This window comes from Harpia harpyja, chromosome 14 (assembly GCF_026419915.1).
Source record: "Harpia harpyja isolate bHarHar1 chromosome 14, bHarHar1 primary haplotype, whole genome shotgun sequence".
Lineage (NCBI taxonomy): Eukaryota > Metazoa > Chordata > Aves > Accipitriformes > Accipitridae > Harpia > Harpia harpyja.
The window spans coordinates 14,018,309-14,042,621 of NC_068953.1; the positions used below are offsets into that span (position 1 = coordinate 14,018,309).

General features: G+C 44.9%; 1 protein-coding gene across 1 annotated transcript; it reads left to right on the forward strand.

Moving 5' to 3' along the window:
- The first annotated feature begins 3,865 nt into the window (after positions 1-3,865).
- Positions 3,866-22,860, forward strand: LOC128150601 (myosin heavy chain, skeletal muscle, adult). The gene is made up of 38 exons (XM_052806937.1): positions 3,866-4,110; positions 4,200-4,343; positions 4,437-4,593; positions 7,864-7,891; positions 7,990-8,101; positions 8,301-8,393; positions 8,524-8,587; positions 8,680-8,778; positions 8,885-8,988; positions 9,088-9,226; positions 9,868-9,986; positions 10,085-10,234; positions 11,053-11,223; positions 11,869-12,178; positions 12,333-12,400; positions 13,512-13,599; positions 13,680-13,797; positions 14,125-14,248; positions 14,904-15,040; positions 15,143-15,398; positions 16,174-16,416; positions 16,648-16,824; positions 16,911-17,056; positions 17,144-17,234; positions 17,324-17,713; positions 17,866-17,992; positions 18,172-18,290; positions 18,744-18,940; positions 19,353-19,536; positions 19,623-19,788; positions 19,960-20,084; positions 20,245-20,553; positions 20,654-20,857; positions 21,127-21,252; positions 21,347-21,517; positions 21,604-21,708; positions 21,853-21,948; positions 22,559-22,860. The coding sequence occupies exons 1-38, from the start codon at positions 3,904-3,906 to the stop codon at positions 22,712-22,714; spliced, it is 5,820 nt and encodes a 1,939-aa protein (XP_052662897.1). The 5' UTR covers positions 3,866-3,903; the 3' UTR covers positions 22,715-22,860.
- The last annotated feature ends 1,453 nt before the right edge of the window (positions 22,861-24,313 follow it).

Below are 24,313 nucleotides of genomic sequence, written 5' to 3' on the forward strand. Positions count from 1 at the left end.
TGGAGTGACTGCATCAGTGTACAAGGGAAGAGAAACTGATGTCATCTACCCAGACTTCTGTAAGGCCTTTGATACGGTCCCCCACAACATTCTTGCCACTAGATTGGAGAGTTATGGTTTTGATGGATGGACTGTTAGATGGATAAGGAATTGGCTGGATGGCCACATCCAAAGAGTTACAGTCAAAGGCTCAGTGTCCAAATGGAAACCAGTGGTGTCACTCAAGGGTTCATACCAGAATCAATACTATTTAATATCTTCATTAATGATGTATACAGTAGGATGGAATGCACCCTCAACAAGGTTGCAGATGACACCAAGCTGAGTGGTGCAGCTGATACACCAGTGGGAAGGGCTGCCATCCAGAAGGACCTTGATGGGCTTGAAGACTGGGCCCGTGTGAACCTGATGAACTTCAACAAGGCCAAGCGCAAGGTCCTGCACCTGGGTCAGGGCAGTCCCCACTATCAGTATGTACTGGGGGATGACTGGATTGAGAGCAGCCCTGCAGAGGGAGGTGATTCTCCCCTTTTACTCTGCTCTCATGAGACCCCACCTGGAGTACTGTATCCAGCTCTGGGGCCCCCAGTGTGAAGAAGACATGGACCTGCTTGAGCAGGTGCGGAGGAGGGCCACGAAAATGGTCCAAGGACTGGAACACCTCTCCTATGAAGAAAGGCTGAGAGAGTTGGGCCTGCTCAGCCTGGAGATGAGAAGGCTCTGAGGAGACCGTATTGCATCCTTTCAATATTTAAAGGAGGCTTATAAGAAAGATGGAGAAGGACTTTTTAGCAAGGCCTGTAGCGACAGGACAAGGGGCAAAGTTTTTAAACTGAAGAAGGTAGATTCTGGTTGGATTCAAGGGAGACATTTTTTAAGATGAGGCTGGTGAGACGCTGGAACAGATTGACCCCAGAATTTGGGAATGCCCCATCATTGGAAGTGTTCAAGCTCAGGTCGGATGGGGCTTTGAGCAACCTGATCCAGTCAAAGATATCCCTGCCCACAGCAGGGGGTGTTGCACTAGATGATCTTTTTAAGGTGCCTTCCAACCCAAACCATTCTATGATTCTATCCTCTACCTTCTGCATGTCCATGGGAGTCACAGATTGCCTAGAGAGGCAAGACTTCAGGTGCACACCTGCGCTCACTGTTTCCCACTGGTTGTTTCTGGGCTCCTCCTGGGCAGGGCACAGGGTGTTTCCATCAGCCTCCCCATGCCCTGCACAGGGAGCCCAGGGGTGAGCTCTGGTTTGAACGCCAAAACAGTGGGTGCTGCGGTGCCAGAGCCCTCCTTGGAAAATGCTCTTCATGCACAGGCCAGTGCTTGACGCTGGATATTGCTTTGGATCACAGGCATCATTTTTCTGACCTTGCCCCTGTGTTATTCACTGAGCTTTATGCACTGAGCTCTTTTAATAACCAAAATGCCAACAACCAGGAGAAGGGCGTGTTTAAAAACTGACGGTGTTTAAAGCAGCTCAAGTGACAGTGCCCTTTTCCTAGAACTAGATCAGTCACTCTCCAGGACTACCAGCAAATTCCCCCTTTCTCAGAGTATCAGCATTGTACAGGACTGCCTGCCACCTCTAGTGCTCTGATACAGGCAGCACTGTGTTGATAGCTTTTGTGGCTGGAACTGTATGAATGTGTAAGTGTGCGAGATATTTGGGATGGGATGGGAGTGCTGGACTGAGTGCAGTATCCAAGTGCAGAGGATCTCAGACTGTATGCTGTGTGTGTGATTGTGTGTATAGCTGAGTTTGGGTGGAGGGGTCAGGGTTTTTTGGAGTTGTAGGTAGTGAAGGGCTACAGGGACCTCCCCTGCTTCCTGACTTGGTTGAGGATATTGCTTGATATATGTTGACAGTGGGTACACATGCATATTGTTGATACAGGCTTAAGGTCTTTAAGGCATGTTAACACTTCTTGTTTGTGTGAGGGGAAATGGGAAATATCACTGTATATTTATTGAGTATGCATATATTTGGGGTTGAAGGTATTTCCTGGTCTAGGTTAGTTTTGCATGTTTGTCTGTATTAACCTTTAGAGTATCTTTAATAAAGTTTGAGAAACAGAAATAACTTTGACTATGAATAACTTCCGTATTAATAAAAGTGCTAGTAATTAAATATTACACATTTCTTCTATATAAGGTCTGTAACAAAAACACTGAATCTTTGAAAACCAGAAATATTTTGGAAAAAAGCAGTATAATTTTCTTGTTTTCAGGTATGAAGTACCATGAGTATTTTGTTTGTTTAAGTCTAGGTAAGACCATTCTGTAATATCAGTTATGACTGACTACAGCAACAGTGAAAAGTCCTCTAGTATGCACATTTTGAATTTTTCAATTTCTGCAAAATACCAAGTGCAGATTTGCTTGCATAGATATTTGTTTCTTTTTATAGCTAAGGAGTCACCTTCTACACTCTAGGCACGAATTGCGTGTCCAAACTTGAACTTGTATTCTGACTTGCTGTCTTTTTGTATCTAGTGCTGTTGCAGTCAAAGTCGTGGCCTACAATATGTGTCTGGTTTTCCCCTTTTCAATATAACATATAATGAATTACTGAATGACATTTAGTCATGATTTGTCTTTTGTAAAATTGTCTTTTCTAACGCTGTAAAGGCAATCACTAAATTCACAGGACCATGTGCACGAGATATATCGTATTATTCCCATTTTACATCTGGAATAGTTGCAGTACAGAAATGCCGAAGAATCTCATCTGGGTCAAAGATCAAGTTATCAGTAGACACAGTAGAGGAACCTGTAAATTTTACATCCAAGTTCTTTAAGTGCCTTGACTAGTCAAGATTCCCTTATTAATAGCCCTGTCAGACTATTTATAGGAAATGTATCCACAGGAATGGTAAGATGTAAAACATTTCTAATTATATCTAGTCAAATCAAATGACAATTATGCCATTAGTTAAGTTTGCCAGACAATGTTTTGCCAAAGATGGTTTGCCAAAATATATTTTGACTGAAGGAAAAGGAAACATCCAGAGCATCTGCATACCAGACTCTATAAAAGTCTCTTTGCAGTGCTGTGCCCAGTATTGACAGAAAATTTCAAGGTAAGTGTATGGCTCCTGTGAACTTCTGGGCAAAGCATATACCTTTTTATTCCATTTAACTTCCTATAAGCCTTGGATATCCATTTTGATCAGGGACTGTCTCTATCACCAGTGATTTTATTCTAGGTTTGAAGGCAGCATTTTTTTCCTTCAGCTTACATATTATCTCTGGATATCTGTGCAACACAAAATGAGTTGCTATGTTTCCAAACAGCAGTGACTGACTTCCAGCCTCTGCCACCAGAATTAATAACAAAATTTACCAACTTTCAAGGAACAGGAAGAAATCCAACAGTTTAAGATTTCTAGAAAGCAGACTAGGCAATAGTGACATTTATATCTGTCACAATGCAAGATGAATTGTCCATAGCAAGTAAATTTTCCAGTGAAAAGCCACTATTTGCTATCAGACAAGGAAGTCTCTCAGAGACTTTTGGGTAGTATTAAAAAAAAAAATAATCAGAGAGTTATTTAATATGAAGTCTCTGTTATGGCAATGTCCAAAATCACTAGAGTTCACAAAGTTGAAGTAATACTGCTAAACTGTACTACAATGCTGAAAAACTGAAGAACTGTTCTATACTTTGTTACATAGCTAGATGTCTAAGGATTAATTTCAGAAAAACATACAAGTATTTTCAGCCAAGACTACGAAGTTTAAAACCAACTTTTGACTTGTTTGTATCTACGTAAATATTTGAAGAGATCACAGTGTGAGAACTTTCCTCTCTTTCACATAAAGCTGTTCACTCACTGACTCAACATATCTTCTTTCCTACAGAGTACTCTGCTGACTGTGCCTCCTGTATAAGTGCAGACATGGCATCGTCGGATTCTGAGATGGCTGTCTTTGGGGAGGCAGCTCCTTATCTCCGAAAATCAGAAAAGGAGAGAATTGAGGCCCAGAACAAGCCTTTTGATGCCAAGTCATCCGTCTTTGTGGTGCATCCTAAGGAATCCTTTGTGAAAGGGACAATCCAGAGTAGGGAATCAGGGAAGGTCACTGTCAAGTCTGAAGCAGGAGAAGTGAGTAAAAAACAAGGCTTAAAAACTGTATGTAATTCCCAGTCTCAGCTCTTAGCTGATGTACGTGCATCTCTTTCTTCACCTGACAGACCCTAACTGTGAAGGAAGATCAAGTCTTCTCCATGAACCCTCCCAAGTACGATAAAATCGAGGACATGGCCATGATGACCCACCTCCACGAACCCGCTGTGCTGTACAACCTCAAAGAGCGTTATGCAGCCTGGATGATCTACGTAAGTAGCAGCAGCAGTCTTCCTCTGGGTTGCTAGGAGGAACTGCTCTGCCAGGCTAAGTGAAAGCCAACGTGCTGTCTCCCTTCCTCGCAGACCTACTCGGGTCTCTTCTGCGTCACTGTCAACCCCTACAAGTGGCTGCCGGTGTACAACCCGGAGGTGGTGTTGGCCTACCGAGGCAAGAAGCGCCAGGAGGCCCCTCCACACATCTTCTCCATCTCTGACAATGCCTATCAGTTCATGCTGACTGGTGAGTTGCTTGGTTTTCTTTACAATTATTTGGCTGTGAACACTCACAGAGGAGAAAAGAAGTCTTTTCACTGCAAAATAGTTCAGTTTAATCGTGTCGGGAGGACAGAAGTCCTCTCATCACTGGAATTATTTTCTTCACTGGATACCATCACTGAGATCATGTGTCTAACAATCAACATTAGAATTTACTAATGTCCAAGATATTTGGAAGGATAGGGTTTAATGCTGAATACAATGTCAGATTTTCCTTCAAAGAAATTTGGATAAACTTTTAAAGTTCTGGTGTTTTGTTAACTGAGAGGATTGTTCTTTGAATGATTTGCTTTGCAGGACTGAAAGTCACTAGGGCGGAGTTCTGTAAACAAGATTGGGTGTAAAGGGAAAGGAGATTCAACATCAAAGCCAATGCTTCCTATGGTGGTTTTACAAAGACTCAGGAAGCAGTCTTAGTCAGACATTACAGTGAAACCTGCTGGGAAAATTGATACTTCCTCCCCCCATCTCAGAAACACTATCTTCTTTTCCATTCATTAATATAAATGGAACCAATAAGGAAGAAGGATAGTGAAAACTTTTCTAGCATTGTCTAAATCTCCAGACTTTCAAGAAAGAGCAGGTTAGTCAGAAAAATATTAAACAAAGAGAGGCATAGTTTAATTTGTTAAAGTAAATCTTGTTCCCCCCTCTCTTATTTCTGTAGTATTCAGAGCGGTAAGAAAGTTGATTGGAAGAGAATACTATGAAAATGGAACAATAATAAATTGATGTTTGTTTACTGTGTCTTATCCTGGCAGTATTTACCTAAGTCATCATACATTTACTCTTGCTGACACCTTCAAGAGATGTGCAGGAACTTGGTGAAGGCAAACCCAGACTTTTCCACTAGGAGTTAGTTACCTGATGGCTTAGTCTCTTCAGATAGCATGCAGATTATTGGAAAATACCATCCTAGAGGCCTAGAACAAATGTAAATCATCTGGCAAAAAGCACTTTTCTCTGAAAGCCAGTCCAGCTACACAGCCTATTAAGGTGGGTTATTAAATACACATAGACTTTCTTCAAAACATAACTCTGGCTAGTTAACTGTGAAAACATAAGGCAGCATGCAAAATTAAAGGTTTGAGAACAACTTGCAGCATGCATAAAAACTTATGCTTATTTCTTATACATAAGGAGCAGAAGGGCTTAAGATGAGTCTGTGGAGTCTGTACTGACACAGTCAAAATTTAAAAAGACAACTTGGAAAACAGAAGGTCATATCAGAACAAGTAAACGAGATTTTCATTTGTTTACCTTAAAGCAGTGTGGGAAGTACTCATTTCTGGAACTCCTCCTTACAGTGGGATTCATCAGAGGAACTTCTTCTGAATGAAGTGTCCTTAAAGAAAACCAACAATAAAATAAACACTAGCAAATTGCCAGGACAGAATTCAACCAGGCATGCCAGTGGAACTCTACAGGTCAAAAATTCTCACTGACAATTGCCTGGAAAACGGCAAGTGTTACTCTAACTTTTTAAAAGAGTTGTGAGGGAGTTTTAAGGAACAGCATAACAGTAAGCTTGATTTTTGTAAAAGGCAAACTGCCAGCAATTTCTAAGCAAGGCAGCTACTGGGCATGTGAATATATGTGACCTACCAAGAAAAAAAGATGCATTATTTTTAAAGGGAATTCTGGCCTTACAAAACTACTGGTTTTTTTTTAACAAAGGAGAGCTGGTCAAGGTAACCCATACGAATTCAAGAAAGATCTTCAATACAGTTGATAAAGCAGCTATTCTTGACATAATTTTTACGCTTACATTCACTACCAGCATAGAATTGAGAAGGTTCAGAAAGAACTGGTTAAGAAAAAGGAAGACATGGTAAAAATAGTTTTTTTCAGTTTTCATAGTGCCAAGATTTTATCAATGAAGTCTCACTGGGATCTGTTCTGGGACTTCTGCTGTTCAACATTTTTTTAAATGATCTGGAAATGATGACAATCTTTCTGATTTGACTAAGTCCTTCAGGCCAGTAAAAGTGAAGTCTAACAATGAAGAATTTCAGAGGGACTTCATGACATTAAATGATCGAATTATTATTCAGTGATGTGGCAACAAAGTTTGGTCAACAAGAATGTAAAACAATGGACATCATAGGAAAAAAAACCCAAAAGATGGGCTCATTGCTGACAACTACTGCCTCTGTTATAGATATCCTTCAAAACAGCTTCAAAAATTTTGGCTCAGTGATCAGAAATCTACAAAATAACAAGTTGAGATCACTGAGCAAGAAATAGAGACCGAAAGGGAAATTATCATTATATCATGGTGGTTACCCAAGGAATGTCTGCACCTTGTGTACTGGATGCATTTCTGCACTTCCTTTTTCAAAATAGAATACAGTAGAAACGGAACAGGTCAAGACAAAGATGAAAAGGTTTCCAAAAGATATGGCAGGACACCTGCTCAGGTAACTCCAGACAAATGATTTGTGCTACTTTATAAAATTATCCATGGCATGGAGAAGATGAATAGACAAGGAAAGAGTAGACAAAAAAACAAGCTCAGCACCAGCTGCATTTTTTTTCCTTCACACAATAAGTGGTTCAAAAAAAGAGCAGACTGGGTGATAAAGGTTGAAGCAACACAAAAAGAACCAAGCATGGATTAAAAAAGCAACCAGACAAAATTGTGGAAAGCAAACTCAGCCCAGGCTATTACACACAAAAACATCTCATCTGGCTCTGGAAGCAGCAAAATTTCAATATTCTAGAGTATGGGAGAGTATGCTGGTAAAAGGCTACTACACGCTTATGATGTTTTTGTGATTTTCTTTAGGCAACAATCAATTGGCCACTGACAGAAAAAAACATCTAGGAGGGCCCATGGACTGGTCAGGAGTGGTCGTTCCTATGTTATAAAGTTTATGAGAAGCACCTGCTCCGTTCACTTTAGCTTACAGATAGTTCAATTAACCAGTAACTCTACAAAAATACTGCTTAGTTGGAATCCTTTTCATAAAGAAGACGAGCAGCTTGACATGAAGAGAATATGCAGAAAAAGAAGCACATATGCACATATACTACACCTGACATCCACATCAGCGTTGACATGTCAGTTTCCCAACTTTAAAACGTTCAAAAGGAATTGGGGTGAAGGCACACAGGTTTATGAAAGGAAGGAGCTGCCTACAGATAGTGCATCTTCTAAAAGTCCCAGGAATATTTTTATCCAGGATATCCATGACACATACTAATCATCTCTTTGTTTCTGCCTCCTTCACAGATCGCGAGAACCAGTCGATCCTGATCACGTATGTACACTCCCTGCTCGGGTCCCCATGGGCCTGCCTGGTGCCAGGGGACCTCCTGCCTGACCACACGCTCTCTGCTTCTACCTTTGGTTTGACAGCGGAGAATCTGGTGCAGGGAAGACTGTGAACACAAAGCGTGTCATCCAGTACTTTGCAACAATTGCAGCAAGTGGGGAGAAGAAGAAGGAAGAGCAGGCTGGCAAAATGCAGGTGAGTCAGGAAGAACAGACTGAACATGTGGCAGGTAATTGCCATGTCAGCTAAACACTGTAACTGAATAATTACCATCCTGTAGGGAACGCTTGAGAATGAAATCATTAATTAATAGATACTAGCCTGAATCAATGTTTTCCTCTGTTCCTGACATGATTTTTGGAAAGGATAACCAGCAATAATTATCATCCTGCAGGGAACGCTTGAGGATCAAATCATCAGCGCCAACCCACTGCTGGAGGCCTTTGGAAATGCCAAGACTGTGAGGAATGACAACTCCTCACGCTTTGTAAGTTGTGGCTTTGGACAAAATCTCTCCCTCTCATTACAAGATAAGTGATGGCCCTAGCAGTATTCCACATAAAGGAGATGTCAAAAGAACCCATCCAGGCTGAAATGCTGCTGCTTCTCCTTAACAGGGCAAATTCATCAGAATCCACTTTGGAGCTACAGGCAAACTGGCTTCTGCTGACATTGAAACTTGTAAGAGACTCTCCTGGCCTGATCCCACTCCTTCCTAAAGACCCACCTCCATGTGCCTTCCTGTGCCTAACTCTTTCTACCTTCCTTGACAGATCTGCTGGAGAAGTCCAGAGTCACTTTCCAGCTCAAGGCAGAAAGAAGCTACCACATATTTTATCAAATCACGTCCAACAAGAAGCCAGAGCTAATTGGTAGGAGGGATCATTATGTCTTTTTGAGGATGATCACTGAGCAACAGTTCTCTCTATTACCTGGTTGGCAAAACTAAGCCTGTGCCTTGCCTCTTCCTGCTTTCAGACATGCTCCTCATCACCACCAACCCTTATGATTTCCACTATGTGAGTCAAGGTGAGGTCACTGTTCCCAGTATCGATGACCAGGAGGAGCTCATGGCTACAGATGTAAGTAACACAGGAAAAAGGTACCTACTGTACATGTCTTGAAGGTGATATAGGTGACCTACTAAGGACACGTATTTGAATTCATTGTTTCAACTGCAGAGTGCCATTGACATCCTGGGCTTCACTGCTGATGAGAAGACTGCCATCTACAAGCTGACAGGGGCTGTCATGCACTATGGGAACCTGAAATTCAAGCAGAAACAACGAGAGGAGCAGGCAGAGCCGGATGGCACAGAAGGTATCAGCAAATTCAGCAACTGTTTTGTTCAAAGAACTTCTCTGTTTGCAGAGATGATATGTTAGCCTCCAAAGACAGGCATTTGCTGCCCTGAGTCACCACATAAAGCACTGAGGAAATGCATCTTTGTTCATTGTCTATCTAACTGCAGAGGTGCTTCCTTGATCATGGGAAATACCATTATTTTATCCAATGGATACTGCCCAGGCACACACAGCCGGAAAGGGGGAACTTCAATGCAGGATACCACTCTCTCTGTAAAACCTTCAACCGCTAAGTCACCATGACGTGCAATCGTATTTTTTGTGAAATAAATCCTGTATTCTTTGTTATGCAGAAAGCCACTTTCCACAGAAAGGAATGTGCTGCATGCATGCCCCATGTATTCCCAGAGGCTTTTGGAGTTCTTCTGGGAAATTCCAGATTCATGCTATTCCTATCCAAGCCATACCTGTTCTTGCTTTCAAAGAAGGCCATCATTAGCTTCCAGAATTTACATTCCTTCCCAGACCTTCTGTATGAGACCAGACCAATGCTTTTCTGTTTCTAGAACATGAAGAGCAGAGTTGTTCACACTGACCAAATTCTAGCCTTTGTCCAAAGATAAATGCCTCTCTCTCTCCCTCTCTCTCCCTCTTTAGTGGCTGACAAGGCTGCCTACCTAATGGGTCTGAACTCAGCTGACCTGCTCAAAGCCATGTGTTATCCCCGAGTCAAGGTTGGGAATGAATTTGTGACCAAAGGTCAAACTGTGGAACAGGTAAAATCTGGAGGTTGAAAATACATGGCTTGAAAGTGTACTTGAGCCTTCTTCTTTGACCCTAGGAGGTAACTCCAGTCCTTTCTTCTCTACTTTAGGTGAACAACGCAGTTGGTGCCTTGGCAAAAGCTGTCTATGAGAAGATGTTCTTGTGGATGGTTATTCGCATCAACCAACAGCTGGATACCAAGCAACCGAGACAGTACTTCATTGGTGTCCTGGACATTGCTGGCTTTGAGATCTTTGACGTAAGGAACAAGGATTTGGCACCATAGTCAAGGGAGGGGCAAGGAGGGGTCATGAGGACTCAGAAACATGCTTCTTTTTAAGAAGATTCAGTTTATCCTCCTCATCCGCAGTTTTCTAGAAACCCCTCCCTCTTCTCTGTCACAGTAGCACCCTCAAATGGCTTTACTAACAAACACTTTGATTCTAACGTCAACAGGTAGAAGAAAGCTCTGCTTTCTGACAAATGGTCTCAGAGGCCCTTGAGCTTGCAAAGGTCTGAGGCTTTGCAGACAAAGAGACAGCTCTGGGACTATGGCTCACACAGATGTGGGCCAAAGGTATGGACGCTCTTGGAAGAGCCAAGGAAAGGGTAGTGCTATGGGAAAGTTCACAGCATGTTTCCTGTGTTGTGCATGCAGTGATGATGCTAGGACTTACGTGTCAGAGCAGAGAAAACCCTGGATTGTTGATCTGAGGGCAGAGAAATTCTTGGGTGGGACACTGAGGAGGCTTCCACTCTCTGGGAGGTCAGAGGGCTGAGACACCTACACAATGCTGCAGCTAAGGTTACTGAAGGATTTGATTTGAGTAGCACAGTAAAAGAGAATTGTTACTTTTATGTTGATTTCAAAAGTAATAATAATGAAATCCTTCGAGGACAGTGAATTTTACGTTAGAAGTCCTGCTAAGGAAACACACACTGTTACAGTACACTTAGGAGTGGTGTTTCAGCTGGGGAACATCAAACAGTGGAATGCTCTGTTAGGAGAATGCTAGCAAAACCCTGGGGTGTTTGCCACACTTTGAGAACCTGTGCACCTCTCCTTCCTTTGGGCAGTTCAACAGCTTTGAGCAGCTGTGCATCAACTTCACCAACGAGAAACTGCAACAGTTCTTCAACCACCACATGTTCGTGCTGGAGCAGGAGGAGTACAAGAAAGAAGGAATTGAATGGACATTCATTGACTTTGGGATGGACCTGGCTGCCTGCATTGAGCTCATTGAGAAGGTACCTTTTCCATACATTGTACAATGTATCTTGGAATTCTGTGATGTTACTGAGCCAGATTCAGCTCAGAAAGAACTCACAGCCAGACATTCAGTGTCAATGAAACAAAATATTTTGCACTGGAATTTATTTTAGTCTGGGGAAGAGAAATTAGGAAACTCAGATCTCTGTCATGGATCCTGCATTACCTGGTCTTCAAGCATGGAAAAGATAGCCTGGACTCCCACCAACAGACTTCTTTAAAACAAACTGGAGTCACTCTCCTTTCCTTTTTCCTCTGAAGACTCAAATCAGAACTCCCCCCACAAATTTGGGAAATAAATGTCGCCTCGCCTGACTTCCCATAACAGCTGGGTCTCCTGTAGCTATCTTCCCAATTATTTTTCTGTTTACCACTTCTCCCTCCAATTCTACTCCCAATTCTAACCTGAACCAGACAGACATTCTTACCAGTTCCATGAAGACAGGCTGCAGGAAGGCAAGGGAAGGCAGAACTAAGCTCCCTGGCTGAGGGCAACTGGTGACAAACTTAGGCCCTTATCCAGGCTGAGATGCTACCAGTAACACACTGGTACCTTTGATGTTGGTAACACACGCTTCACATCATTATCATTTTTCGCTGTCACTTCTTGTGGTACCTTCCAGCCCATGGGCATCTTCTCCATCCTGGAAGAGGAGTGCATGTTCCCCAAGGCAACTGACACCTCTTTCAAGAACAAGCTCTATGACCAGCACCTGGGCAAGTCCAGCAACTTCCAGAAGCCCAAGCCTGCCAAAGGCAAGGCTGAGGCCCACTTCTCCCTGGTGCACTATGCTGGCACAGTAGACTACAACATCTCCGGCTGGCTGGAGAAGAACAAAGACCCCCTGAATGAAACTGTCATTGGGTTGTACCAGAAATCATCTGTGAAGACACTGGCCTTACTCTTTGCCACCTATGGTGGAGCAGATGCAGGTCAGCTCTGTGAAAATTGTATTTTGTGTGTGGGACAATGTTGACACAGAACTAAAGCAGTAAACACTAAACATTTAAAGTTGTTTTGTGTTCTGTAGTCTCCAATATGCAATATCCATATTTTAATACTTTTTTTCTTTTCTTCCATTTGCAGAGGGTGGTGGCAAAAAAGGTGGCAAGAAGAAGGGTTCTTCTTTCCAGACTGTCTCAGCTCTTTTCCGGGTAAGGGCAGAATTCATTATCTCTTTGAAGATGGAAAGCCATTTTATTCAGAATCTGAAAGGTGTGTTTCAGTTTGGGTCATAGCTCTTGTCATCCTTGAAAATCCTTCCCTTGCCATCCTTGGAAATTACAGAATTACCCCATTAGAACACCATAAAAACTCTACCGCAATGCATGCATGGTCTTCCTTTTGTTTCAGGAGGCAGGATGATATTGTCAGCCTCCTGGAACTCTCTAGGAAATTGTCTTAGACTTTATTCCAACTAACTATTGGTACTGCATCCTTATATTTTGGCTGATTTCCTCCACTTGCCTTCATTTTGCTATTACCATCTCTGAATATTTTATAAAAATCTCCAAAGGGTGAACTTCACCTACTTAGACTAACAGTGAATAACAAATTGGCTGAACTTCCTTAAAATCTTCTCTGGAGACTTCAGAGATATTTCCCATACCTGTTTTATGTATCTGTGAAGATTTTCAGTATTGTCACATTGTAGAATTTGAAAATAAGAGATCAAACACCAAAATAAAAAAAAAATGCCTTGAGATTGTAAGATTGTAGGGCAATGTTTTAGTTTCAATGGGGAAATACTGTGAATGTTAAATTATATAAAATTAATGAATTTTGAGGTCAGTTTTCAGTTATGTTTTCAAGGTTTCCGTTTGGCTGAGGTGGAGATATTCAGGGAGATTGAATTACTACTAAAAAATCAATTTATATGGGCTGTACAAATATTCCATCCATTTAAAAAGAACTTATTTAGCTGCCAAATCAGACACTAGTCACACTTAAGCGAGAGTACATCTCATCCAGTTAAAATGCCCAACTAAATACTACAAGAAATACCAGCTGGAAGGGAATTTGTGAGATGGCAGCTCTATATTTGTATGAGGAGATCAAGGAAAAGTAATGCTAACCATTATTCTGCAAAAGAATTTCAAAACCAAAAATCTGGGAGCTTTCAGTTTCCAAATTTGCCTTTGGGAGTTCTGCAAGATGTTTTAGAGAAGACAGGTCTGCATCCTGAAACACTCAGTTTGATACATCCACTATTAAACTTGCAATGCTTACGCTTAATAATACAAACTTCATTTCATTATCTCACAGGAGAATTTAAACAAGCTGATGGCTAACCTGAGAAGTACTCACCCCCATTTTGTACGATGCATCATCCCAAATGAAACTAAAACACCTGGTAAGGAGATCCAATAGGAGGAAAAGCTCTTCTCCTGAGTATCAGGCAATAGGGTAGTCATTAATGGTGGTATCTGTTAGGTGCCATGGAGCATGAGCTGGTGCTGCATCAGCTGCGATGCAATGGTGTGCTGGAAGGGATCAGAATTTGCAGGAAAGGATTCCCCAGCAGAGTCCTGTATGCTGACTTCAAACAAAGGTAAGAGTGCTCCATCTTTCTCCCCATTCAGACCAAGCTGAAGCGTCTGAGTATCATAACATACTTGAAACATTATACTTCAAATTGGTACTGAGCAGCAATATAGAAATGTTTCACCACCAGTTCACGATGATATGACATTGCTGAGATCAGGATTCTCTTGCACTTAGAATTAATACTAAAAGCGCTCTCCATATCCTGTTCTGAAAGGATGAACTGTCTCCAGGCATTAGACTGGTGAATGAGACAGTCTGAGAAGGCTGTGGGGTTCAATCACAGTGGTGGTTTTGTTGATGGGGATTTCTTCATATTCTTTTTTTTTTTCAGATACAGAGTGCTTAATGCCAGTGCTATCCCAGAGGGACAGTTCATGGACAGCAAGAAGGCTTCAGAAAAGCTCCTTGGGTCCATTGATGTAGACCACACCCAATACAGATTTGGTCACACCAAGGTAGAAACAGGACCTGTGTTAAAATTTTATCAGGGAGTGGTAAGGGTGGGCTGCTCTGTCAGGGGCAGGGAGCACAGCACAATAACAGAGCTGATAGGGTAGGGGCCTCAATCAGCAAGTGCCCAGCCCCACAGTACTCAAGAAAGGCAAGTGGGGAAGACCGTAGTATGGTAGCCAGGTTCCACCAAAAGTCCAGATCATCAGGCAGATTTGTGACAATAAGGAAGGTCTGAGGTGAAGCCATAAAGCTTTGGTTTTTGAGATTGGTCATGGTCAGATAAAGGTAGGCTAACAAGGCCCAGGCACTATTCATGAATTCCTGGACAGATCCACAGCAATGAGATTGGTCTAACATCAAGCCAGGAAGTAAGTCCGCAGGTCATAGTAGAGATCACTGGGGTCCATGGCCAGGCATAGGTATGGCTGAGGCTGTGGCTGAACTGAAAACCAGAACTCATACCACATAGCTGAGATGGGGACTAAATGCTCAGGGCTGAGCTTATAGGAAGCTTGTAGGCCCTTGGGGAGAGAGTTTTGGAAGGGGCCCAAGGTGAGGATGGTCATGGCCATTAAAGTCTACCAGGACCCTGAAAGACTCTGTGCCTCTATACTGTACAACCTGACAATGACATCATGCAACATTTCCTTTCTCAAGGTGTTCTTCAAAGCTGGGCTGATAGGTCTGCTGGAGGAGATGAGAGACGAGAAACTAGCAGAGATTATGACCATGACACAAGCCAGGTGCAGGGGCTTCCTGATGAGAGTGGAGTATCGGAGAATGGTGGAGAGGAGGTAGGAATTTCTAATATTGAGTTTCTTCTCATGGTACTTGACTGATGAAGTTTAGATTCATCACAATAAAGCTATGCAATAGCCATGTGAATTTTATTTCAGGGAATCCATCTTCTGTATCCAGTATAATGTTCGTGCATTCATGAATGTCAAGCACTGGCCCTGGATGAAGCTGTTCTTCAAGATCAAGCCCTTGCTGAAGAGTGCAGAATCTGAGAAGGAGATGGCCAACATGAAGGAAGAGTTTGAGAAAACCAAGGAAGAGCTTGCAAAGTCTGAGGCAAAGAGGAAGGAGCTGGAGGAGAAAATGGTAGCCCTGCTGCAGGAGAAAAATGACCTGCAACTCCAAGTCCAGGCAGTGAGTATCACCATTCATTTGTCCCTGGGAAAAGAATATTACACAGTCAGAATGCTTCTTACCCTAAGCAGAGACTTGCAGGAAGCTCACTACTGTGCAGTAGAAAACAGTCTAAATCACACACTCTAAGGCACTCTAACACTGAGTAAACAGGCACTGGCAGGGGCATGGTGAGGCTCATGGCAGCCCCACATGAGACTCGGCATTCCTGCTGTCTGAGGAAAGAGCCATGTAACACTAGCCAACATGTAATCCACAGCAGAGAGCTCTGAGCTGGAAGGGAAGTACCTCCATCTACTCACCTTTCAAAGCAGTGTATCTGTCTAACAGAGTAAAGGCAAACCTGAGAAGGACCCACTTTCCTACGTCCAGCAATACTAGAAGGCCTTGATTACTTTCAGAAACATGGGTAGCTTCCATTCAAACTCAGTTAGGAAAAGGCCGTTTCTTCACACCAAACAAAACACTGCTTGCTCCACTAAATTATTCTCACAAAGCCTTTACTCCCCAAATATTATGAGGTTCATGATGAGTGAATTAAAAAGAAAAAGCTACCCTCTCTGTGAGGCATTTTTAGAGACACAAAAAGTCTGGAATCAATGTTGATTCCAGATGACAAGCTTTCCTGGTAGACACTGGGCAAGATCTTGCAGTTGCTGGAGGGGAAGGCCGGGTTCAGCCCCCATTTTAATGCACGCCTACTCAGTGATACAAAAGACAGAGCGGAGAAACTTCAAAACATTACAACTCATAAAAATTTGTGTCTCCTCACCAGGAAGCAGATAGCTTGGCTGATGCTGAGGAAAGATGTGACCAGCTCATCAAAACCAAAATCCAGCTGGAAGCCAAAATTAAGGAGGTGACTGAAAGGGCTGAAGATGAGGAGGAAATTAATGCCGAGCTGACAGCCAAGAAGAGAAAACTGGAGGATGAATGTTCAGAGCTGAAGAAAGATATTGATGACCTCGAGTTAACGCTGGCCAAAGTGGAGAAGGAAAAGCATGCCACTGAAAACAAGGTACACACACAGGGGGTCACATAAAGGGTGAAGGGACAGATGCCTCCCACATCAGCCTGGTATCCTCAGAACAAAGCTAGGTTTGGAACAGACCAGGAGCATCACAGCGGGGCGGCTAGGCAGCCCAAATGAAAAACAAGCTCCTGGCTAAGCACTGCAAAGTGAAAAGGTCACTGCACTAAGCAGTCAAGTCTTCTACACAGCCTTTTGGCACTTTCTTACAATCAACAGGTGAAAAACCTCACAGAGGAGATGGCAGCCCTGGACGAGACCATTGCCAAGCTGACAAAAGAGAAGAAAGCCCTCCAAGAGGCCCATCAGCAGACACTGGATGACCTGCAGGCAGAAGAGGACAAAGTCAATACGCTGACCAAAGCTAAGACCAAGCTGGAGCAGCAAGTGGATGACGTAAGCACATGTGCAGCTAAATGAAAAAGAAAAACTTGTAGAGGAAACCATAGCCAGCAGAGCACTGATGGTCTTGTTTATTTTAGCTGGAAGGGTCCCTGGAGCAAGAGAAGAAACTGCGCATGGACCTTGAGAGAGCTAAGAGGAAACTCGAAGGAGACCTGAAGCTGGCCCACGACAGCATAATGGATTTGGAAAATGATAAGCAGCAGCTGGATGAGAAGCTGAAGAAGTAAGTGGGGCTGTGGGGCACCTGAGTGCTGGGCTGGTGCACCTGTCTTTTTTCTTTGAGCTCTAACATGGTTTGCTTTGTTCAAAGGAAAGACTTTGAAATCAGCCAGATCCAGAGCAAAATTGAGGATGAGCAAGCCCTGGGCATGCAATTACAGAAGAAGATCAAGGAGCTGCAGGCAAGTCTTTGTTCCTTCCCCTCTCTCACCCAGTCTCAGGTCAGGTAGGAGGAGGGCATGGGTGTGAAGGGTCCCCTAATGTTCCCCAGGCTCGTATTGAGGAACTGGAGGAGGAAATTGAGGCTGAACGTGCCTCTCGGGCAAAAGCAGAGAAGCATCGGGCTGACCTCTCGAGGGAGCTAGAGGAGATCAGCGAGCGCCTGGAAGAAGCAGGAGGGGCTACCGCAGCTCAGATTGAGATGAACAAGAAGCGTGAGGCAGAATTTCAGAAGATGCGCCGTGACCTCGAAGAGGCCACGCTGCAGCACGAAGCCACGGCTGCCGCCCTGCGGAAGAAGCACGCGGACAGCACAGCTGAGCTTGGGGAGCAGATCGACAACCTGCAACGAGTGAAGCAGAAGCTGGAGAAGGAGAAGAGTGAGCTGAAGATGGAGATTGACGACTTGGCCAGTAACATGGAGTCTGTCTCCAAAGCCAAGGTATAGAGTTGCAGTAGGACATGCTCACAGGGCCAAGGTATGGCACATAGGCTATGCCTACCAGCCACATTCTCATAAAAAAAATCCCTGCTGTGAGAATAAGGCAGAGTGCAGGTGTTCATCTCCTTTCCTTCCTTGTGTTTGCTATCTAGGCAAATCTGGAGAAGATGTGCCGCACTCTGGAGGATCAGCTGAGTGAGATTAAAACTAAGGAGGAGCAGAATCAGCGCATGATCAATGACCTCAATACTCAAAGAGCTCGTCTGCAGACAGAATCAGGTGAGACATCCTCTCTCCTGAGGGGTAATAGGAGGATCTGCGTGCCATGAGCATACCAGAGGGTGCAAAGTGACAACTGGTATAACCTCTCCAGGCCACTCCTGACTACACGAGTTTACAGGCAGAAACTGTCATATTATTAGTAGTCTAGTTACCTTTTTTCACTTTACCCTTCCCAGGTGAATATTCACGCCAGGTGGAGGAAAAAGATGCTCTGATTTCTCAGCTGTCTAGGGGCAAGCAAGGATTTACCCAACAGATTGAGGAACTCAAGAGACATCTAGAGGAAGAAATAAAGGTCTGGAAGTACCCTACTGTCCACAACCTACATCATCCCTAAAAGCGTCCGGAGAATCCTGTCTGATCCAAGATTGGTTCAACAATCTTTCCCCAAACACACGTAGTACTGGAGGGAACACCAGTAATGCACATATCCCCACTCATAAGCTAGAGAGGGAAGGAAGTGTAATGATTGTCATGCTAGAGGAAGTCATCCACAAGGCTTTCATGAGATGCTGACGATACTCTCTAAGACAGGATTCAGACACATACGTCGAAACGTTCACAGGAACAGCAGATTACTGTCCCCAGAGCACCTGTCACTAACACATGCTGATCCTCCAGAATACACTGATGAAGGCTTCATCAGCTCCCAGCTTTGCATTTGCCTAACTGGAGTTTCATTCTAATTTTACTGTCAAGAGGCATCTCAAGACAAGTATTGAGGTTACCAATTCCAATGTCCCCACAGGCCAAGAACGCCCTGGCCCACGCCTTGCAGTCTGCTCGCCACGACTGTGACTTGCTCCGGGAACAGTATGACGAGGAGCAGGAAGCCAAGGGGGAGCTGCAGCGTGCCCTGTCCAAGGCCAACAGTGAAGTGGCCCAGTGGAGAACCAAATACGAGACGGATGCTATTCAGCGCACGGAGGAGCTGGAGGAAGCCAAGTACGTGAGGAATGTGGGATGTCGAGTGGCTGGAGAAGACTGAGACTGTCAAGGGAAACTGGAGTCTCTGAGAGTGGGTTAGGACAAGGGTAGTATGAAGGCAGGGATATACTGTCTTTGTGGTAGAGGGGAGAGGGGGAGGGAGAGGAAAAGCATGCTGTGGAAAAAGTGCAGGTTGGAAGGACAAACGTAGCCTTTAGGGCTAGAAAGGCTTGGACAGGCCGAATACTCAGTAGGTGGTAGGACACAGAAGTGGTAGACCCTTTAGGCTGCATGCAACCTTGGAACAGAAAAAACACTGTGAAAAACGCTAGGCTCAAAGCCCCCAAAGTGGCCAGCTGCCCTCTCATGAACAGTGCAAAATTGGCTACCCTCTAAGCTCTAACCCAGAGCTGTGCTTATCTCCTCCCAGGAAGAAGCTGGCACAGCGCCTGCAGGATGCAGAGGAACACGTCGAAGCTGTAAATGCCAAATGTGCTTCCCTGGAAAAGACAAAGCAGAGGCTGCAGAATGAAGTGGAGGACCTGATGATTGACGTGGAGCGATCAAATGCTGCCTGCGCAGCTCTGGATAAGAAGCAGAAGAACTTTGACAAGGTCTTTTGGGCTCCGGGCCTGGGGTTCCTGGGCAGAGCATCCCCTCCTGATTGCCACATCCACACTGAGGTCCTGTTTCTCTTCAGATCCTGGCAGAATGGAAGCAGAAGTACGAGGAAACGCAGGCTGAGCTGGAAGCCTCCCAGAAGGAGTCTCGGTCTCTCAGCACAGAGCTGTTTAAGATGAAGAATGCCTATGAGGAGTCCTTGGACCACCTGGAGACCTTGAAGCGTGAGAACAAGAACTTGCAGCGTAAGTCCCTGGCCCTCTGCTCCTGGCTGGGCTTTCTCACTATCCACCACTACCACCTTTCCGTATGGGTCTGTGCCTGCAGGTTGGCAAAGCTGCCTGTCACCTTGGTGTGGCAGGGCCCTTTGCATTCTGCTCTGTGCCTGACCATGCTGTTGGTCTTTGTTCCCACAGAGGAGATTTCCGACCTCACGGAGCAGATTGCCGAGGGAGGAAAGGCGATTCATGAGCTGGAGAAAGTCAAGAAGCAGATTGAGCAGGAGAAATCTGAACTCCAAGCCTCCCTGGAGGAAGCTGAGGTATACACAGTGCTAATAATTGGTGTCCAGACTGAAAGTATGGGAGTATTTATCTGCAGAGATGGCAGGAAAGCAAGCCTAGATTTTGTGAAGTACTGTATGAGAGATTACGAAGAAAGGAAGCAGTAGTTTAAGTCACTGTTCCTGCTGACTTGTCCAGGCCTCCCTGGAACATGAAGAGGGGAAGATCCTGCGCCTCCAGCTTGAGCTCAACCAGGTGAAGTCTGAGATTGACAGGAAGATAGCAGAGAAAGATGAGGAGATTGACCAGATGAAGAGAAACCACCTCAGAATTGTGGAGTCCATGCAGAGCAGCCTGGATGCTGAGATTAGGAGCAGGAATGAAGCCCTGCGTCTCAAGAAGAAGATGGAGGGAGATCTGAATGAAATGGAGATCCAGCTGAGCCATGCCAACCGCGTGGCTGCAGAGGCACAAAAGAACCTGAGAAACACACAGGCAGTGCTCAAGGTCTGTTCAGCAAAGCTACAGAAAGAGAAGAGCCTTCACTGATATTTTTGGCACCCAAGCACACACTGCCACCTTGCAAATTCTCTTGCCTCTTTTACAGGATACGCAGATACACTTGGACGATGCTCTCAGGACACAGGAGGACCTGAAGGAGCAGGTGGCCATGGTGGAGCGCAGAGCAAACCTGTTGCAGGCTGAAGTTGAGGAGCTACGGGCAGCCCTGGAGCAGACGGAGCGGTCGAGGAAAGTGGCTGAGCAGGAGCTTCTGGATGCCACTGAACGTGTGCAGCTCCTCCATACCCAGGTCAGGCATGCTGCTGGAAACCAATCCCATTAACAAGGGACAACACAGAATGCGATTGCTATGCATCTTGCAAGTGATTACTATGTAAACACTTGAAGAGCTATGCTGTAATATGGCCAATCCAGCCAGCCACCCATGTCTGGTTTGCTGCTACGGCTCTAAAGAGGACTCTTGCATTAAAGACTTTCATAAACAATACTCACACTTTTAGCTCTTGATGTGGAGGCATGAGGTCTAAAAGTTCAAATCATGTCTTTCCTGTTGCACAGAACACCAGCTTGATCAACACCAAGAAGAAGCTGGAAACAGACATTGCCCAAATTCAGGGTGAAATGGAGGACACGATCCAGGAAGCCCGCAATGCCGAAGAGAAGGCCAAGAAGGCCATCACAGATGTGAGTCGGGGGCTCCTTTCACTGCTGATGGTGGATGTATAGTCCCCAGGATGTCTCCAGCCTGAAAATGGCTTTGACCTTTTGCTCTCATCAGGCGGCCATGATGGCAGAAGAGCTGAAGAAGGAGCAGGACACCAGCGCCCACCTGGAGAGGATGAAGAAGAACCTGGACCAGACGGTGAAGGACCTGCAGCACCGTCTGGATGAAGCCGAGCAGTTGGCCCTGAAGGGAGGCAAGAAGCAAATCCAGAAGCTGGAGGCCAGAGTGCGTGGGACTTTTATTTGTGCATGAGTGAGCATGTCACGTAAGTAGCCACCAGGGAAGCTCCAAAGATGGGGTGCTCATTGCAGGTGCGGGAGCTGGAAGGGGAGGTTGATGCTGAGCAGAAGCGCAGCGCTGAAGCCGTGAAGGGTGTGCGCAAGTACGAGAGGAGGGTGAAGGAGCTGACCTACCAGGTAGGGCAGGAGGCCGCCTTGGGCTGACAGGGTTTTCCTCACAGCAAGTCAGATTTTGTGCACGCCATCCCCAAGGGGAACTGTTAACATCACATGATGCAGAACCAACAATTCATTCTCTTTCCTGCTTGCCAACCACTCTAGTCTGAGGAAGACCGTAAGAATATTCTCAGGCTGCAGGATCTGGTGGACAAGCTGCAAATGAAGGTGAAATCCTACAAGAGACAAGCTGAGGAGGCTGTAAGTATTGCTCGAAGAATGGGCAGGAGCCACCTTCCACTGGGGCAGCACGCTCATTGAGATGAGTATGAATAGCAGGAAAGGGGCATGAAAGAATCTCCCAAGATACAACAGTCTTGGCCTCACCATTTTACTGTCGTGTCATGAGGCCTTGCTGAGTTCTGGGCACCCTGCAGCGGTCAGTGATGAACTGAGGGAAATTCTGCAGCCTGTTTTATACAGGACGTCAGACTAAACAAACCCAGGGGCTACATCCACTGACTGAAGTTAACTGAAGTTCATGAATCTCTGCTAGTAATCAACAGCAGAAGGCTTCAGGGTCTTTCTCAACCTAATAAGTCGCACTGATAGCTGGGCAGCAAGTAGTGGGAGAATAAGTACACAAATGACAAATCCAAGTGACAAAATTGCTCCTCAAGAGTGACATAGTACTGGTGAAGCTTGTCACAGTGGGGTCCTGAATAAGGGAGGATGAGGAGGTCTGTGTGAGGTTACGTGTAAGCAGTGGTGGGAGTGGGGTGGAAGAGCCACAGCCCTGCAAGGCCAGGGTGCAGGAGGAGTGACACCCCTGCCCTGGGCTCCTCACCACCGACTCCCTCTCCCTGCACAGGAGGAGCTGTCCAATGTCAATCTCTCCAAGTTCCGCAAGATCCAGCACGAGCTGGAAGAAGCTGAGGAGCGGGCTGACATTGCAGAGTCGCAGGTCAACAAGCTCCGAGCAAAGAGCCGGGAGTTTCATGGCAAGAAGATAGAAGAGGAAGAGTGAGGATGTCATGAGGCAGCACAGTGACCTGAGGGATGCACAAAATGTGAACCTCTCAGTCGCTTTCTTCTGCAATGTGTCTTTGTAACCAAGTTAATGTCTAGAGAATAAAGAACGTATATGCCTTTGCATATGCACTGTGAGCACCAGTTTTCCTTTGTTTGTCTTTTTAGTGGTTAGGTCTATATCTTCATTAGCTTTTGGGCACAGCTTTGGCTTATAACTTCTGTGTACCTATGTCATGGTACAGCTTTTTGTTATCTGGTTCATAACTACTTACCCCTTCTTTATTACTTAGTCACTGGGGCATGAATAGGAATTTAACATCACATGAAGAGAAATTAAGGACAATAATTCCTGACAGTGACTCCTGCCAGTTCAGCCTTCCTACTGTTCTGTCCCAAACAACATCTTATGTTATATTTACCCATACAGCACCTCAGCAGTTTCCAGTTGTGCAGCACGTCAGGTGTGAGCTGCTCCTTTTGCTGGCCGCTCTCCAAGGAAGATTTGTGGAAGGCTGATAACCAACAGAGTTTATGTTTTCTTGGGAAGCTGGCAGAAGCTGGTCTTTAGCCTCCACTATGTTTGCTTCATTAATTTAGTTAGGTAGGGGGACCGTGAGGAGTATCATCTCCCCTTGGACTAAAACTGGAGAAGGCTGGTGACAGTTCTGTGGTAGTTCCTTTTCTTCCTGTAAATCAGGTCAGTGTCCACAAAAGCTGAGTCTGTGGCACACTACCCTCTGAAACACTATCCTGCCTGGGGGAATCTTTCTTTCCTGATGAGAGAGCCCATCTGTTGAATGTGGTGCTTTCCTTAGTGGTATTGTAGAAACTCAAGGCCTCAAACAGGAGCTTCTCTCACTATCCTATGGCAAGAGAGGTCACAGCAGACAGTGCGCAGAGAAGAGGCAGCTGCAATAGCCCATCAGTGGAAGGGAAACACAGCAGTCTTCATTAGTAGCTGGCATTTCCAGTCTAGCCTACTGATTTTCCATTCAATGTGCAGAAAAAGTAACAAGGAAGCTGGGCAGACAAATGGCAGCTTGATTCTGAGCCTGAGCAGAGCTCCACATGAACTGACAATGAAGACTTGAGAGCAGGGGTAAAAAGCCATCATGTTCAGTCTCAGTCACCGCCTGTTGGGGCAGAGCTCAGAGGACTGGAGCTCACTGTCACAGCCACGGCTTCTGAATTCCCAGTGAGCACTGGACCAACCCGCAATATGTAACACCTCCTGGGAAAGAACTGGTATGGGGAACTGAGGACAGGTAGTTTATGTCCTTCCAAAGAGAGTATTCCATTAAATTCAAGTCAGCCTTATATGTGAATCAACACAGAAACCTTTGAAAGCGTAGATGAGCATGTGGGCAGGGAGATCCAGCTGATATAATCAACTGGGATTTCCAAAACCTTTCAGCAAGCTATCCCAACAAAGGCTTTTATGGAAGTGATGAGGCCATGGGATAAGAAGGAAGCTTCTCACTCAGATAAATAATCCTCAAAGACACAGAATGAAAAAGAAAAGTTATTTGTGCTGGGGCCTGTGTTGTTCAAGCTCTTGATAAATCAAGCTGAAGAGGTGTTGAACAGGAAGGAA